The sequence below is a fragment of the Antennarius striatus genome, chromosome 4 (assembly GCF_040054535.1).
Source record: "Antennarius striatus isolate MH-2024 chromosome 4, ASM4005453v1, whole genome shotgun sequence".
Taxonomy (NCBI): domain Eukaryota; kingdom Metazoa; phylum Chordata; class Actinopteri; order Lophiiformes; family Antennariidae; genus Antennarius; species Antennarius striatus.
The window spans coordinates 10,711,355-10,729,517 of NC_090779.1; the positions used below are offsets into that span (position 1 = coordinate 10,711,355).

An 18,163-nucleotide genomic window follows, 5' to 3' on the forward strand; every position below is an offset into this window, starting at 1 on the left:
CCACTCCCTTTATCTCCAAAATGGGATGATTTCATTTTGTATAACACAATATTGAGTTAGTGTGTGAAAGTTTGGGAATAGCTGTGATACTTCTGTATCCAGAAATCATACTGGGTTGTACATTGAATTTGGAGAGGGATTACAAATGAGAACACGGGTTAGGGGTTAGGAGTTATGAGTTAGGCCCTAACCCATAAACCCTAACCCCTAACCCCTAAACCTAACCCTACCCTAACACTAAACCCTAATGGTTAGGTTTAGTGTCAGGGGTAGGGTTAAGAGTTTGGGTATGGTTAGGCTTATGGGTTAGGATTATGTTTAGGGTTAGGGGTTAAGGTTAGGGTTTAGGATTAGGGTTAGGGAGGTTAGGGTTGGGGGTTAGGGTTAGAGCAGTGGTTCTTAACCTTGTTGGAGGTACCGAACCCTGTCTGTTTCATATGCTCACTCACCGAACCCTTCTTTCGGAATTTTTTTTTTTTTTTCAAATTTAAGACATTAGTATATGTATTACTGTTGTACTTTATGAATTGTGCGTTAATGTCACCTTACCGAGACAGTGCATGAACTCACATGAAATGACCTACCTACAAATCAGTGTGACTTCTGCTGTTGTTATTGAGAGACCAGTTCAGGTATGCGTGGCTTCACCTCGGCAAGTGCTACTTAAGTGTGCAGCTTAAGGAAGTGTTCCTTTATTTTTGCCAGTGCGAGACTAGAGTTGCTCAACTTGACATTGCAAATCATGCAGAACGCTGACTCCCATCACGTTCCGTTATACATTACATGTAAATTCATGTACATATTTGTCCAACCACTTTCTTTTTTGCTCAACATAGTTACTATGAATTAAAATATTAAGAAAGCAAACAGATGATGTACCATCATCCATCCATCCATTTTCTGCCGCTATATCCGCCGCAGCAGGTCATGGGGAGCTGGAGCCTATCCCAGCTGGCGTGAGGCGGGGGACACTTCGGGCATGACGCCAGTGCGTCGTGGAGCCACACACAAAGACAGACAACCATGCACACACACACACACTCCTACGGGCAATTTGGGACCGGCCAATCAACCTGAAGCGCATGCTTTTGGAGGTAGGAAGCATGCAAACTCCGCACAGAGCCGGATTCGAATCCGGAACAGCTGTGTCTTGAGGCGACAGTGCTACCCACTGATGGTGGGAGGTGTCAGCTCTCCTCCGGAGCACTGCCGAGGTGCCGTTCCCCCTCACAAGCTGATCATTTGGGTGCACCACAAAGGAGCTGCCAGCCACTCTACCTCCCCTGCATGCTTACAGGCCCCCCTGTGTGTGGTTGTGTGTATTACAGGGGCCTGTACACACTAATATGCATGTGTGTGATTGACTAACAAAAACTAGAGCGTGCGTTTTTAATTTCCCTTCGGGGGTTATAAAAGTGTATAAAATTAAAAAGAAAAATTTACTTAATCAGTTAGGCTTCTTCTTCTTCTTTTCCTTTTGGCTTTTCCCTTCAGGGGTCGCCACAGCGAATCAGTTGCCTCCATCTAACCCTGTCTTCTGCATCCTCTTCTCACACCAACTACCTTCATGTCCTCTTTCACTACATCCATAAACCTCCTCTTTGGTCTTCCTCTAGGCCTCCTGCCTGGCAGTTCAAAACTCTGCATCCTTCTACCAATATGTTCACTATCTCTCCTCTGGACATGTCCAAACCATCTCAGTCTGGCCTCTCTGACTTTATCTGCAAGACCTCTAGCATGTGCTGTGCCCCGGTGATGTACTCATTCCTGATCCTATCCTTCCCGGTCCCTCCCAAAGAGAACCTCAGCATCTTCATCTCTGGTACCTCCAGCTCTGTCTCCTTTCTCTTCCTCAGGGACACTGTCTCTAGACCAAACAACGTTGCTGGTCTCACCACAGTTTTATACACCTTTCCTTTAATTTTAGCTGAAACTCTTTATCACACACTCTCCATTGCTCTGGACTGTTGACCCTAAGTACTTAAAATCCTCCACCTTCTTGATCTCTTCTCCCTGTAACCTCACTCTTCCACTTGGGTCCCTCTCATTCACACACATGTACTCTGTCTTACTGCGGCTAACCTTCATTCCTCTCCTTTCCAGGACAAACTTCCACCTCTCTAGCTTCTCCTCCACCTGTTCCCTGCTCTCACTACAGATCACAATGTCATCTGCAAACATCATAGTCCATGGGGATTCCTGTCTAACCTTATCTGTTAACCTGTCCATCACCATAGCGAACAAGAAGGGGCTCAGAGCTGATCCCTGATGCAGTCCCACCTCCACCTTGAACTGCTCTGTCACACCTACAGCACACCTCACCACTGTCTTACAGTCCTCATACATGTCCAGCACTACTCTAACATACTTCTCTGCCACTCCAGACTTCTTCATACAATACCACAGTTCCTCTCTGGGCACCCTGTCATAAGCTTTCTCCAGATCTAAAAAAACACAATGCAGCTCCCTCTGGCCTTCTCTGTACTTCTCTATCAACATCCTCAAAGCAAATACTGCATATGTAGTACTCTTTTTTGGCATGAAACCATACTGCTGCTCACAAATGCTCACTTCTGCCCGTAGTCTAGTTTCAACTACTCTTTCCCATAACTTCATTGTATGGCTCATCAGCTTTATTCCTCTGTAGTTGCCACAACTCTGCACATCTCCCTTGTTCTTAAAAATGCACACTTCTCCATTCCTCAGGCATCTTCTCACTGTCTAAGATCCTGTTGAACAACCCAGTCAGAAACTCTATTGCCACTTCTCCTAGACACTTCCAAACCTCTACAGCAGGGGTATTCAATTAAAAGTCATGGAGGTCCGGTTATAAAAAATTCTTCTTAGTCAAAGGTCAGAACCCAAGTCCAGTTTCTGTCTTATAGCTGGTCCCTATGTCCACATTATCATTTATTATCAACTTTCAATGCAGGATGTTTAAGTGAGTGCACAGCTAGCTCTTTTACCTCACTCCATAAATAAAAGTGGACCCAGGCAAATAATTTTCAAGCCTTTATGTTAGATTGAAGAACACACAAACCTCAGAATTAAAAATAATGAAGTGTAAAAATCGCTGAATAATGCTTTTTCTCATAAATTCAAGACATCCCAGCCTAAAGAACTGAAGGCCTACACTTCAAGTAAAAAAATATTACCATGTCCAGAAAACATGAATAAAAACTGTCTCTTTCAGAGAAAAATGCAAACAGAACTTTCTTCATGAGAGAAAGGGGCATGTGGCTGTCAGTACAAGGTTACTTGTACTTGTCAGTACAAGGTTACTTATTAACAAGTAACCTTGTACACAAGTGACCACCACCACAAGGTGTGCACGGGCACACCTTGTGGTGGTCTCTGTCATCTGTGGTGAAAGAGACCACTGGACTTTGTCAGCATCTCTTTTATTGCTGCATGTATGTTCCGGTTCACATTCCGATCAATCACACACACACACACACACACACACACACACACACACACACACACACACACACACACACACACACACACACACACACACACACACACACACACACACACACACACACACACACACACACACACACACACATATAAAAGTCCCTCTTACCTTTGTGGGGTGGTATCTGTGTGTCATCCTCAAGCTCGGGTCCTCTACCAGAAGCCTGGGAGTCTGAGTGTTCTGCGCAAATACCTTAGTCATCAACAGCCAAATACCTCCAGAGAATAAGGCAAGTCCTGAGAAGTCAGCTGAATGGCAAACTGCGGATGCTAAACTGCGGATCAACTTTGGGTTAAAAAAAAATTAACCCTGAAAAGCGTTTGTGAAACTGAAATCCCTGGTTTTCCACCAAATTCAGGGTAGGTCAACCTAGAACCACAGGTTTACCTCAAGGTTTGTTAACCCTGTCTTTGTGAAATGGGTCCCAGATTACTCCATCAATTGATTTTTTTCTTCCCTGATGACACGGGCACACAGTATTCCAAGGCGTAAATGCCAGGATTCATCTGGCTCAAACTGAGAGAGTGGTCTGAGGACCATCAGACATCATCTTCACACAGGGATTGGCCAACACAGACTCCAGACCTGAACCCCATTGAGAATCTTTGGGATGTGCTGGAGAACGCTTTGCACAGCAGTCAGATTCAACCATCATCACTGCAAGATCCTGGTGAAAAATTAACGCAATGCTGGATGAAAATAAATCTTGCGACATTGCAGAAGCTTATCGAAACAATGCCACAGCAAATGTGTGATGTAATCAAAGCTAAAGATGGTCCAACGGTTCCTAGAGGATGAAGAAATTGATACCATTGACTGGACCTCACACTCCCCTCTACGTTAATCCAACTCAGCCCCAATGAGTTGTTGTATCAGTGCAGCCAACACCTGCAAGTACAACCGCAGTCCACCTCCGAGCAAACTGCTACGCACCCGTTCCAGGTCTGGGAGGAGATCCCCTAAGGACACCACTCATACGTGGGTGTACACAAAGTAATGTCACTGGTTAGGAACTTTATGGCATATCTCGCAGACAATTATGAGTCGCATTTCTTTTTTTTTCTATCATTTTTGTTGTTACTAGGTCTGTGTGTGTGTTCATAGAAGCTTTCAATTGATTTTGACAACTCACTTAGGGGGCTGCTATTGTCCAGGTCAGCTGTCAAAGAAAGACACTGGAGTGATAGACTGTGGTCTTTATCTTAAAACATGTTTCTGTGTTAAATAAAAAAAACTTCTTTGCTCATTTTATTTTTCTTGCCTACAGCAGGGGGCAGTCAAACACTGCCAATTGAGTTGAAGCACTGATTTTAAAAAAGGGTTTCAGAACATCAGCAAATGAGACATAAGGACACGTTGACATTTTCTTTTATTCAATAAATAATTTACATTATAAACAGCTGGCATGTGGCACAACATTTGCTTTACATATACACACACGGTTTGATCTTTCCGGTATTTTCCATTCAGATTTTTTTCCCTAATCTTTTGAACCAGTAAACATCTCTAAAACAGATTTTCAAACCAAATAAGGCCTAAATTAAAACGAAAACATAAAGTGCTTTACTTAAATTAAAAAACATGAACACCCCAGAAAACATCACTAAATGCCCTTTAAAAATGACGTAGGCTAGTTATCTTTTATGTGATCTATAGTCAGGTAAACATTTATCACATATCTACAGACGACACGAGTATACTGTATTTAGTACAAAGATGTTCTGTGGTGTTCATGCTTTTGAAAAAAAAAATCCATTTCAAATAAAAGGTTCACATTCTCCAAAAGATTTGATGTACAAAAACAGGAGTTAATTCAAAACACAACCGGTAATGTACAAATTTAGACTTAACATGTCACAAAACTTACGTACAATCTCACATTCAACGTGTAAAACTGTATGCTGCAAAATTCACAATACAAATGACATCTATAAACAAAGACTCAACATTACAGTTTTGTTTGTATGGTATCTCTTGTTGCACCTGTACATTTTTCAAACAGCAGTAGTAATGCCTGCTGAATACTTCAGTGTAAAGGATAAATGAAGTAAAACTGTGCCCAAATAATCGTCGTATCTACGGGTATGTCTTACACATTAGCAGATACTGCAGCTGACAGAGCTGAGAAATGGAAACCTCTTGTAACAAGGAGTGCTATCATGAAACACGGGAAAAACAAAGGCGAAAGTGCAAAAACGAAAACTGCATTTATCATGTTATTACTTATGCAAAACCATAAAGTCACCAACAAACACAGATGATATATGATGGATCCCTCTGATGCGAGATGTTTGAGACTGAAAGAAGAAACTTCAGTTGTTGGAAAAATATTGGCACAAGGGTTCTTTGGCAATGACTTAAGCCATAAAATCACATCTACAGACATATGCTTATCATTTATGCACTAAGCAACAGTCAGTTCAGCACACTGGTAGTCTATAAAATGCTGAACAAACTAGAGGTGACATTTTTACAGTGAGTACTAACATTATCTACACCACTGCTGAACAGAGTGGAGAGCTAAAGTCACAAATTGCTATGAAAGAGGTGTTGTAGTTTGATCTAAAATCTGTAAACACTCTTGAGTGCCCTTATTTAAAGTTGTTCGTTTGCTTTCTTTATAGCTACTTACTTTACAGACTAAAAACACAAACACTGAAGACTGGAGGACACTGAAAACAACAAGAAACAACTATTTTCATCTACTATTTTCATCCACTTGGCCGATAGAATCCACTTCAACAAACTGGAGCACCTTGTTTTTATTTCTGACACTTTGGGTGCAACTTAAAGATGTAGGAAAGATTTTGTTCAATGGAGGATGGTTATTGTTATTTCTGGGAACTCCTGCATCCACAAAACACAAAATTAACCACAGATGCTGAATTCTGCACACATATTATGTATACCAAAGTGCACACACACTCGTACACACACTCATGTGTACACACACACACACACACACACACACACACACACACACACACACACACACACACACACACACACACAAAACCGAACAATATGACCCATTAATCTCCAAAGCAGACAACTGGAGACGTTCCACTGACATCCTTTTGGCTGAGTGCTTCCTCCAAAAAGGCTTAGGCTTTTCCAAAGCTGGAAACTAATCAAACATAGAGCTGCTTCTGGCCTTAGGTTAACAAAAGCCCCTGTCAGGTCCTCTCACTTCGTCACATGAGCAACAGAGAGCTCCACTGGCTTGGCAACAATGAGGGAATCACGGAGGGATGATCAGCAAACTTCTTTCTGCAAAAGATCATCTTGTCCAGCTTCCCATAGACATGCAGCCCCAGTGAGAATGTGGGATTTAATCCCAGGTAGATATCCTGAGCTCTGGAGTAGCTGGTCTCTCATCGCTGCTCTCTTCAAAGACCAGTCCCATGAACCAGTTAAATACATGTGATGATAGGTGGGGGCAGGGTGAAACTCACCTTGTCATTAGACTGAAGTCAAAACATGACAATACAACTAAAATGAGTCCCAAAGCTGGGATGGTTTCACTAGCAAGCCACCAATCAGATCACAGACCCGGTGCAGAAGACGGCAGCAAACACTCAATGACAGATACACCATTAAGGTACTGCTGTAACAGGACTATAGGTGACCTGTGCAACACTCGATCCACAGTAGGACAGCAAGGAGGTCAATGAGGAAGACTGAAAATAAATCCTTGCCCCTCTGTGCTGCATTTCTCATAAAAGCATCCTTTTCAAAGATGTGGTACCTCTTGCTGTTTGAGTGTAGCATTTTCACATCCTCAAAAGCATAATAGGCTGCCATGGTGAAGTTAATGTCTCCAGAATTGAGGAGATCAAACACACAGGACTGAAAGTACAAGTCCTCCACTGGGAGCCTCTCTTTGCACCTGGCCTTAGCAGTTTGGTAGGTAAAGCCTGCTACTGCAACGCCACTCCGGGTCCTGCCTGCGACTTGGGCCTCAGCTGTTCGAGCCCTGAAGTTCCTTAAATCGATGCGCTGGTTGACAGGACAGCCGTTAAGACACAGGTACAAGTCGTGGTTGTCACCTTCCTCCACAGAATTGGCCACTTCCTCTGGCATCCGCACGGCAAATGTCAGGTAGCGGCCTACCTGCCGAACCACGATTGTTGTTCCGATGTACCTGGCCTGGATCTCCACGTGTTGCCCAGGAACCTTCTCCACTACACGTAGTGTGTTGGCTCCATTCCGTTCACCTCCGTTCTTGGAGCCATCTGCGAACGCGGCTGGCAACTCATCTGTCTCGGCATGGTACATCTTCTGCTCTACACATTCCTGGAAATTCTTGAAGATGATTGTCAGCTGCAGAAAGACAAAAAAAAGTTTCAGCTTGTATGATCATGTACGCCATTCTCACAAATGCAAATCTGTTATCAGTTTTTTGGTTACATTCTGAAACCTTGGTAACAGCAGTAACTGTTACACTCAAATACAAAAGGGGATGAGCTTATGCTTACTCATTGAGAACAAGTTTGTACAATATATGCCATCCATCCCACCACCTAACATCAGTGTCATATTTCAGCACTGGCTCAACATAAGGGAGGCCAAGGTAAACGCCCTCAAAAAACATGAGTCTCGGCCATGTAAAATCAGGCCTCAGTTTCCAGACACAAAGACGATCCATTCATAGCGCTGAAAAACCTGCCTATGAACCCCAGAACTATGCTCCAGGGAGTGGCGCCGAGCCAGGACAGAGCAGTATACTCTGCAGCTAATTAAGTGAGACTGGTCGGGACTCAGCGGAGCTTGGTTTCATGGGGACACCAATGAGCCATTGTCAGAGCAGTGATACCAGGACAGGTTAGCGACTCTGACGTCTGCCTGCAATGGACAGACAACCAGTAAATTCTAAGGAATATCATTAGTTTGGTGTTTCATCAGCTGCAACAGTTCCCACCAACATGAACTTCTGTTTCTGTGGCAGGTCTTATTATTATAACAAAAAAGAAAAAACACTATTATACCTCCCTAAAATGAAGATGGAAATAACCAGACAGTTTTTATTTGCTCTAGCACAGGCAATGTCCCAAAGACAGAGCTATGCTAATGCAGATATTTAACCAGAGGCCTTATTTACACAGGTGGAAACGGCTGCTGCCTTGTTTTGCCTTTGTCCATGATAAAGACCTCAAGAAAAGTTGTCTCATTTGCTTGAAGTACAGCAGCAAAGAAATGTTATTGCTTCAAAAACTAAAAATTACACAAATACTTTATAGTGTATAATTATAAACCCCTAATTACAGATGATTACATTTTGTACCGATGTGATTCAGGACAAAGTTTCGTTAAACCTCAGTCTAAATACTTCAATTACAAAACTTTGCAAAGTCCACAGCCATTACAGCTTCAACTTTTTTTTGGACCAAGTTTAAGTGACTTTGCCTGCTAAAAATACTCTTCTGTGTTTCTGACCTTGAGTTCTAATGAAATGTGTTTTAGGGATAGCCATCCAGCCAACCAATATGCCATTAAACAAAACAACAATGCACTGCTGATACAGCTATGACAGAAATGTCTAACAATCCGAGGCAATAACTACAGTGTATAATTTATGTGTTTAGTGTGGACTAAACATCATTTGTCAACCGTGAAGAGTGAAAATGGAGCCTTGTGTTACATATGACACAGTGTTGCTCTTATAAAACTAACATATCATTTATAAAGCTTATCGAGATTTTTCAGTCAAACTGGGTTTGGCTTTTTCATCTGTTACTATGGGAGTCATCCAAACATTCACCAGAGTCCCCAGCTTGACAGGAAAGTAACTGAACAGCAGCTCTCACAATTACACCACAAGAGAGAAGAGGCTTACACAAAGAAACCACTCTGATACAGCATCTAATGTGTTGTTCATTTGTTAGCCATTGTTTCTAACTTAAGTCAAGGAATTGTCAGGAGTTTTTTTAATCTTTTTCATCAGTTTGTGTATATTGTTGAGTCTTCCAGTTATTTTTGTTATTACTGTTGCAGCATAATTATTTTTCTGTTGACTGCAGAGTGGAAATAATTAGTCAACTGATAAATCAACTGGACTAATTTATATATCCAGGCTTTAGGCCACTGATTAATCATTTGACATATTTAAAACAAAATTGGACTTTTCTGGTTAAAAATTTTAAACTCTGAGAATGTATAGCTTTCCTTTTTTTGGAACATGACAATAAACTAAATAGTTAAGTGTTTTAGACAACTGTACTAGAGCCTAGAACTAAAATCATCCAAATATGACACAAAACCCTGATAATCTTTCTTTGTTGAGCCTGGCATACTGTAGAGAATACTGTTTTGTAAATAGTTATTTATGCTTAACATGTTTCATATGTTTTGGTGAAGTTGATATGTATAGTTTACAGGACAAATGGCTGAAAAACCTGAAGAAGTCATGATGAACATTCAACAATTTTTCAACAGATGGATGAACAAACAAAAGCAACAGTTAGTCACAACCCTTTCTGATGATTCGAGAATGACTGGATGTGATACGGTTGTCAGTGTGAACAGTGTGAACATGCACACCTTGCTTGTGGCAGTGGTCGAAGAACCTGGCACAACAGGAGTGTTGGTCACCTGAACGGACAGGTATTTGTTGTGGATGAGGGGCCAGGCTCCCTCCACCTCACACGTCTGGAAGTCATCACCAAAGGTCCGGAGATGTGGGTCTCCAAAGAAGCCACAGTGTGTGTAATTAGGTGGTGCTGTGTTGCGTGAAAGACTGCGCTCGTAATGGCACACTTCTGGACCATCAGAACGTTCCTGGCTGTCAGGGAGGATTGGCGGCGGTGGAGGAGGAAGCGGTGTACGAACACGTGGTTGGGATGTGGGACCCTCTTTGGAGCAGTTGTGCTGGCTCATTAGATCCTCTATGCCATGTTGGGCAGAATGATAAGCCAAGTCACCCCTGCAGGTACGTGCAGTACGGCGCACACAAGTGTTGTATGCTCGCAGTGCCGTGCAGAATTCCTCCTTTGAAGTGGAGGCCCGAAATTCAGAGTTACACCTCAGGATCTTGCACTGCAGACTCACTGTCAGGGAAAAACAAGATACAATGTGAACAAATGAAATATATCAGCAGCAACCACATAAATTAAAAACACCACACAGAGAAAGATAAAGATATAAATAAAGTTTGATATAAACACGTTATATACTTCTTATTGCCAATGGTCTAAAACCACATATTCACAAAACATGATTAATGACAAACAAAAATTCCAACTGATGTTGAATACTAATGTAGCCATTTGTGTTAGGCTGCGGTGTAATAAATATATATCGTACATCAAATTACACCAAGTAAAAATATAAATTCCTATTTTTTACACTAGGCATACGTTTAGCTATTACTTATAAATTGGCAATTTAAAAAAACACTCAAATGCAATGCAAAAAGGCACCAAATGGTAGGTGCGCAAACATAATTAATGACATCTACATCTATACAACTCCTGAAATATCTACGACGTGTAACCTTGTATCAAAAAGTGGATAAAACCGCATTAGAAACAAAACTCTTCTGACTCTCTCCTCAGGTCAACCTGGACACAAGATGACTTTCTTATTTCAACAAGGTAACTTTATATATTTACTGTATGTACAAGCAAACATACCACCCAACATGCTAATGAACACCCTTCATGAGGATTTGACCACAGTTGTGATCCACACTGGCGACCTCTGAAAGACGTTTCAGGATGCGCTGTTTTAATATTGTGTTTAAACAATATCACAGTTAACTAATACATCATTTATATGAACAGGCAGTGAGAATTTTTAGATTCAGTGTCTGGAGAAGAGAACGGCATACAATCTGCATGGTCTGAAGTCACATTTAAAATGATATCCCTCCTAAAAAAAATGACTACATCCCCTTCCATCCCCCACATCACATCTATTTACCACCAATTTGATAGACGGCAATAAACTAATCTTGTTCTCAACTATCAGAGAATTACATCCTTGTTGTTGGATGGTCAATGACTTTATATGGAAACTGATAAGAGCTTGGCAAACGAGCAAAGGGGGGGGGGGGTTTGAACAAGGTGCCCCCCTCAGCAATCACCATGGTCAAATCAATGGGATAAAATTAGTTTAAATGTGAACGTGTGGAGAATTAATAAAACACTGTGCTGCTCATTTACTTCTGGTCACACAAGCTTCTGACAAAAAAAGTTTTCAGAATTGATGATTTTGTGGCTTCAGGGTATTTAGAGCACGATTTTTTCTCTCCAAAATATGTCTATCAATTTTTAATAATAGTTCAAATAATTCTATGCCCAATCAACATCCAAAGTTAAGACTGGAACAAAACTGAGGGGAGCTCATGCTGAACACTGAGGCATTCCCCATCCCCCAAAAGAAACAAGGGTTGAGGTCTGCAGCGGCTCCACAGTCCCTCTCAATTCGGGTTAGCTTTCTCCACTGGCAACATTTAACGCTTAAACTGGTCATATCGGACTATTTCTTATTATTTCTTCTAAGCTTCAACTTTTAGAACATAAATAAGATCATACAGACATTTCCATCCGTCTGAAAGTAAGCACTTGGATTAAAATGTCAAATCTGTTTGACTTTTACCACTTTAGTTGGTAAAAGTCAATAACTCAATAATTAATATTCCTCAACTCAATAATGAACATTGCAGCACAAAGTGCACACTGTTAGATAAATAACTTTTATTCCACTGCTGCATCACTCAAATATGTGGACCCAACCTGGCAGCCCAGTGTTAGAAGAGTTGAGTGAACGCTCTTAGACATTTTAGCTCATTTACAGTTAAACATCGCTGTCCGCTTCACCGCATCGACGTACGGATTGTAAAACTAATTAGAAAAACGTAAAAACAATAATCTTACCAACAGGGAAGAGTGACAGAAACACGGCGAGGACTCTCCACACGTCTAGCGCCGAGGGTCTTCCTCTTTTCCCCATTACCATCCATCCAGCTCGGGGTCGCACTTCACTCCTCTCCCTGGTCAAACCGGATTAAAACAGGATAACAGGTTAGAGTCGCCGACTTCTTGTTAGGAATATACGAAAATGTCCATAAAACAGGTGTGAAGAGGCCCCTTCCCGTCACTGGGGAGGGTTTCCTCCTCGGCGTGGGGCTCCGTGGGCAGTGGGAACAGCGTCGCTAGCTAGCAGCGCGTGACGGACGGCTGGAAGCAGCGTGACGGTCTGTCGTCCTTTAGGGGGCGTGTCGACAAGGTGCAGCCTCCGAGCGCGAGCGACGCCCTCGACCAATCACGGCTAGACGTCCTGCCCTTAAACCCCCCCCCCCCACTCAAAGTTTCGAATTACATCTCACTGAGCAGATTTGTTAGACGACGACCCACATAGTGAGACACAGTCTGCACAGAGTCGACAAGGCCACATGAGAAAGGTCACAACAATAACCTGAGCGTGGAGGGAAAACCCGAGAACTGGAATCAGTGCAACTCCTCCCAGGGGGCAGGGCACACTGTTCAAGTTTGGGGCTCCATGTTCAATCTGATAATACTTGTGAGTGATCTACTTTTCTCTTCTCGTCACTATTTGTCTTTCAATCACCTACAGTGCTCTGGAATACTGTACAACCTACGACCCATTGAGGGAGACAAGTATAAACAATCAAACAAACCCTCTCCCATTAGCTGACATCCCAAAGTGTCATGTTCAGACTGAATGTCAGTGTGAACAAATGAGGAATCAACCGGACTTGCTTAAGGTTGGATGAAGATGTTTCAACTCTCAGTTCAGAACAGACGTTAAGTTAATGAAACCAACTTACAACAACTTCTGATTTGCTCTTGATTTACCTTGACCCAGATGACTGAGAACCTAAAAAGATGTGCACAAATGACACACTAGTATGAAAATGTTGTCATTTAATGATAAGGTCCAGCCATAAATTACAAAACAAAACATGAAATCCACAATGAATAGCATCTCAACATTTTATTCACAAATATGCCATCCTTGTTTATTCTTATGCACAAGGGTTCCACTGCCTTGTCCAGTAAAAATAATAGAAAGAGACACAGAAATAGAAAAAAATCCATAAAATGTAGACTTCCGATTCATTGATTCATTCATCCTCTTGTCCATTTCTTCTGCTTTTTGAGGGTCACAAGGATTGCTGGATCTTATCCCAGCTGAATTATGGGTAAGAGCCATGGGGCACTCTGAGCTATATGCCGGTGCACTGCGGAGCCACACGAAAGACAAACAACCACACACACTCACAGCTACGGGCAATTTTGGAATGATCAATTCACCTAAGCAGCATGTTTTCGGAGGTGGAAGGAAGCCAGATAACCATTAAGAACCCACACAGACATGGGGAGAAAATGCAAACTCCTCACAGAAGGGACTTGAACCCTGAACCTTCTGGCTGTGAGGCAACAGGGCTACCGACTGCACCACGGTGCCGGCCTGTAGATATTTTTTATAGATTTTTTTTGGGCTCACAATATTTTTTTGAAGCTTTGACATTGCAATGTGCACATTAACAATTGTCTCTGCAGGTGCGCAATGTTGCTCTACAAATTCTTTGCTGCCTGATAGGAAAGGGACACTTTGTGGTTCTCATTTTTTGTGGCTGATCGACAAGTCTATCCGATATAACATATTTACTTCGATATTAATAAATCCAGTTTGATGGAAGTATTTTAGTTAGTGTCAGTATTTCAAACACTTCTCATTTTAAAGTGTCAAACATGCTTTTAAATGTAGTTCTTTTTACATGCAAGACATCTGGAGAAACTTCACAGATTTTGTTAAAACAGAATATTATTACAGAAAAGAAAAATATTTCAACGTGAGCTAAGTTTATTTTTATTTTCAACTGATCTCAATCTCTTGATTACATGTTTTGACAATAAAACATCTGACCATAGTGAAGACCTGCCAAGACATTTTCCAAAAGCTGAAAGCACAGAACTGCTTTATCCAACTAACTGTCTTTAAAATATTTACTTTGCTGTGGTAAATGACAAAGAAAGCATCAAATATTCATCTCTGACAAAGTGGAACTAGTGACCTGTAAAAAGTCTTAAACAGCTATCAAAATATTGCCAGTTTATTTAATGCTTACTGACAAATTGGGTAATCTATTTAAAGTATTAGGTCCATCAGTGACTCTGTCAGACACACTGTTAGTGATGTCACTGTGGAAATGGGAAAGGAAGGGAACTTAATTTCAAAGAGCTTTAAGGAAATTTAACAGAAAGAAATAACCAATTAAAAAATATCACAAGATGGAATCATATACATTTAGGGCAGTGTATAAAAACCCTACTCTGTTTAATATACCAGTAATACTGTGATATAAACTCATCCTAAGGTCATTTAATGACCAAAATTGCAATATTAAAAACTGAAACCCTTAGGTGTGAGAGGGATCAGCATAAAACAAACTGTAGATGCACCTGCCCAAAGATTAATGAGGTCTTTACAATAAAATCCAAAGAACATCCTCACAAATGAACAAATAAATGTACACTGAATGAGACAACAATGAATAGTTTGATTTGTGATTCATAAATCCAATATCTTGAGAATGCTTGTTTTCTGAAATACATCTACGTAAGATTTTTAGCATGATGGTTATAAGACTTTAATTAATTTCTATCACTGACAAGAAGAACAAGAGATGATTCCCTCTTCTAAATATATCATATATGGTTGTCTTTCAGTAGAACAAATGAACAATGTTATCTTTTGATGTCTTTTATACCAAATCAAACCCAGTAAGATAGTTGGGTATTCAGGCTGCGGTTGCTCATACAGTGTTTTTCCATAGAAATAGTGAACGTCTTTGTGATTGCTGTCCTCTCATGGATGACCGATAGGTCCATGTACAATAAAGTCTGAGCCTATACATGTTTTCCACAAGGGTGGCCCTGTGCAGACTGATGTCTAGCTCTAATATATAAGTCATTCACATCTGAAATGAATGTCTGCAGCTGAAAGGCATAAACTAGTTGCTGACATGTTCTGATGAACAATGGGACATTTTTGGCTTTTTCAGCAGAGGCAAACTCCGGGATGGCATGTTCCTCCACCCTATCAGTGCTCCGACGCAGACATATTTCAATGTGACTTCTGTTGACTGCTCGTATTTCTGTCCCATTAAATATGAAAAATATTGTATTTTCTCAATCTTCACCTGTTGCAATGACTTTGCAGATAAAGGTGAAACATTATTTTATGTATATCTATCAAAATTCTGTTTGCTGTTGACATACCACTTATTTACACAGGGAAGTTTGGTTTATTCCTTATTCTCATTTAACCATTTAGTGATTAAAATGGGAAAAAGAAAGCTTTCAGTATTTTTCAATTTTTATCATATTGAAGGACAAAACAGCAATTTGTTACCTTTACTTTTACAAATTTATTTACAGGTAATTGTGTAGTGAAAAAAAATCCTTAGCTGCAAACCTGATTTCACAAAGACAGAATTCTTGGCACAACTCAGTCCACCTCTAACCAACCTGTTCAGACTTCTCTCTAGAGCCTTTTCTGATCAAGAGTTCATTCAGCAAATTCTTACTTTTTAACATTTGTCTTAAATCTACAGATAGATTTCATGATTTTTAAATGTTACTTTTAACATATACAATAAAAATCATGCACTGGTCTAAATCAGGAAGTATCTCCACAGACAAATCCAGCCAGATCATGTGCTCCACGTGCTTCAAACAGGTACAGTACGTATATTAGAACAAAACATAGTCTAGTCCAATCACAATTTAGCGTGTTCTGCTTCAAACTTCCCATAGCTCTACCTGTCAGACCCGTCATGCATGGAACAACAGCAGTCTGACATTTTTATATGCCAAACAGGCCTGAGTGTCACCACTGAGCGCGTTTTATTTCTAACGAGACGCTCACAGCGGATTGATGCTTTTTTTCCCAACAGATGGCGCTTGTTGTGAGCTCTGATATGAAACCTCAAATTATAACACAAACGCACATGGCATTACGAAGACAACCAAAACCTGTCATTAAATCTGAGCTTTATGGACAGCTCGGTTATTGCTCTAATTACAGCTGTCATACAATTAGGAGTTTAAAGAGGTGAAAATCTTCAGCCAGCAGGGGTGTTTGTTCAGTTGTATTGCTGTGAAGATGGGAAGATATTAATAGCTTCACCAGGCTTCTCCTCTAGATGTTGATAATAAGATAAGTGCAACAGCTCAGCATATGTTTGTATATTCATCAAAAGTATTTATGATCAACGATTCAACTTGCGATTAAGTTCTTCTTTTTGATTAAATACAGCTTTTCTGACCAAAATCAGATATATTTAGCATAAAATATAGTTGAAAACCCAACAAGCCTGACGAGACCCCCCAGTTAGTGAGGATGTAAAATAAGCCTGACTGACAAACACACCAACCTTGGCGACTGCATGAGATCTCCCCGACTCTGGAGTCCTGCAGGAACCCGGAGGACAGCGAACAGGAGCGAGAGGAAGCACACTACCAATTAAAATCTCCTCCTTCAAACAACTCGTCCTGTGTCGTTACTGTAATCCCAAATCAAACGCACTCAGTGACTTTCTGAGTGGAAAAATCCACCGATGTGCTCATGGTGTCTGTCCACCGATCTATGTTCAATCTATGCGCCCTTGTCTTAGGTGTTCATGTGAACTGCCACTTTCCGCAGCCGGCGGAGACTACGATCTCTGCAGCCATCGCTTAACTTACTATCTGGTCGATCACAAATGATAAATTAAGATAGATTAAGTCCGGTAATTAGCCTCATCCGCGTGGTGAATCCAAATTGTTAGTTATGGTGGAGAGAAAAAAGCCCCCAGGGCAAAGCCGCTGCCGCCGCTGCGCACAGCCCGATCCGCTGTCTGGATGTTGTGAAATGGCTCGTTAGAAAGTGTGAGAGAGACAATGATCGGCTCTGCATGACGTCGCTGGGAGCCCCACATCTCAGCTGTGAACCCCCTCTTCTTTCCAACTTCTCTCAAGCGCTCTGGGAGACAGGAATCCTCTGATGAGGTCGCAGCTGCATCGAAAAACAAGTCAGAATTGAGTTGTGCAGTGTTATTTTCTGTGAAGGCAAGTGAAACTAAGCCCAGGCTTTGTCATATGTCATTCTTATGACAGGCAGTGACCTATTTTCTGTCTGATTTCAGAATACAGAATAATCTTTTTGCAGAATTTGGATATGTTTCTGCACCATTGAGTAGACAAGCATAAACCTGAATTATTCCAAGCACACACCGTTTTCTAAAGCCGAGATGTTTCCAGGCAATACCCCTGCTGTCAGATCTACCCCGTTAACCTTTAACAGCCCCTCTTCTAAGGAAATCACAGTTTGCCAAAAGACAAATCCATAATAATTGGGATTTAATGGAGGATCAGATGGACAAACACTTTCCAGCGGGCATGAGGGGGTGGGGTATGCTCAAAGGCAGGGAGGACTGCATGGAGGCTGCACCTGTGTTTTAGGATCAGACTGCATGCAGGAAAATACCACCACAACCCCCTCCCCAAGCCTCCACCCTCCTTCCTCTGTAGACTTTCGAGCCTCCACTGCTTAGAACATAACATGCTCTCTCTGCTCCAGTTTCACTTCATCATGTAGGACACTTAAAATTCCAAACTGCAGCAGTGCATCGTGCCCAGTTCACTGTTCTTAAAGCATACTGCAGCCTAGCTG

The 18,163-nt window shown here is 41.4% G+C and overlaps 1 protein-coding gene across 1 annotated transcript; it reads right to left on the minus strand.

The window, feature by feature from the left end:
• Positions 1 to 4,833: 4,833 nt before the first annotated feature.
• rgma (repulsive guidance molecule BMP co-receptor a) lies at positions 4,834 to 17,790 on the minus strand. The gene is made up of 5 exons (XM_068312609.1): positions 17,725 to 17,790; positions 16,887 to 17,506; positions 12,358 to 12,473; positions 10,022 to 10,527; positions 4,834 to 7,804 (listed from the first exon to the last, which is right to left on the minus strand). Exons 2-5 carry the CDS (start codon positions 16,898 to 16,900, stop codon positions 7,100 to 7,102), a joined length of 1,341 nt encoding a protein of 446 aa, XP_068168710.1. The 5' UTR covers positions 16,901 to 17,506; positions 17,725 to 17,790; the 3' UTR covers positions 4,834 to 7,099.
• Between the last annotated feature and the right edge of the window lie 373 nt (positions 17,791 to 18,163).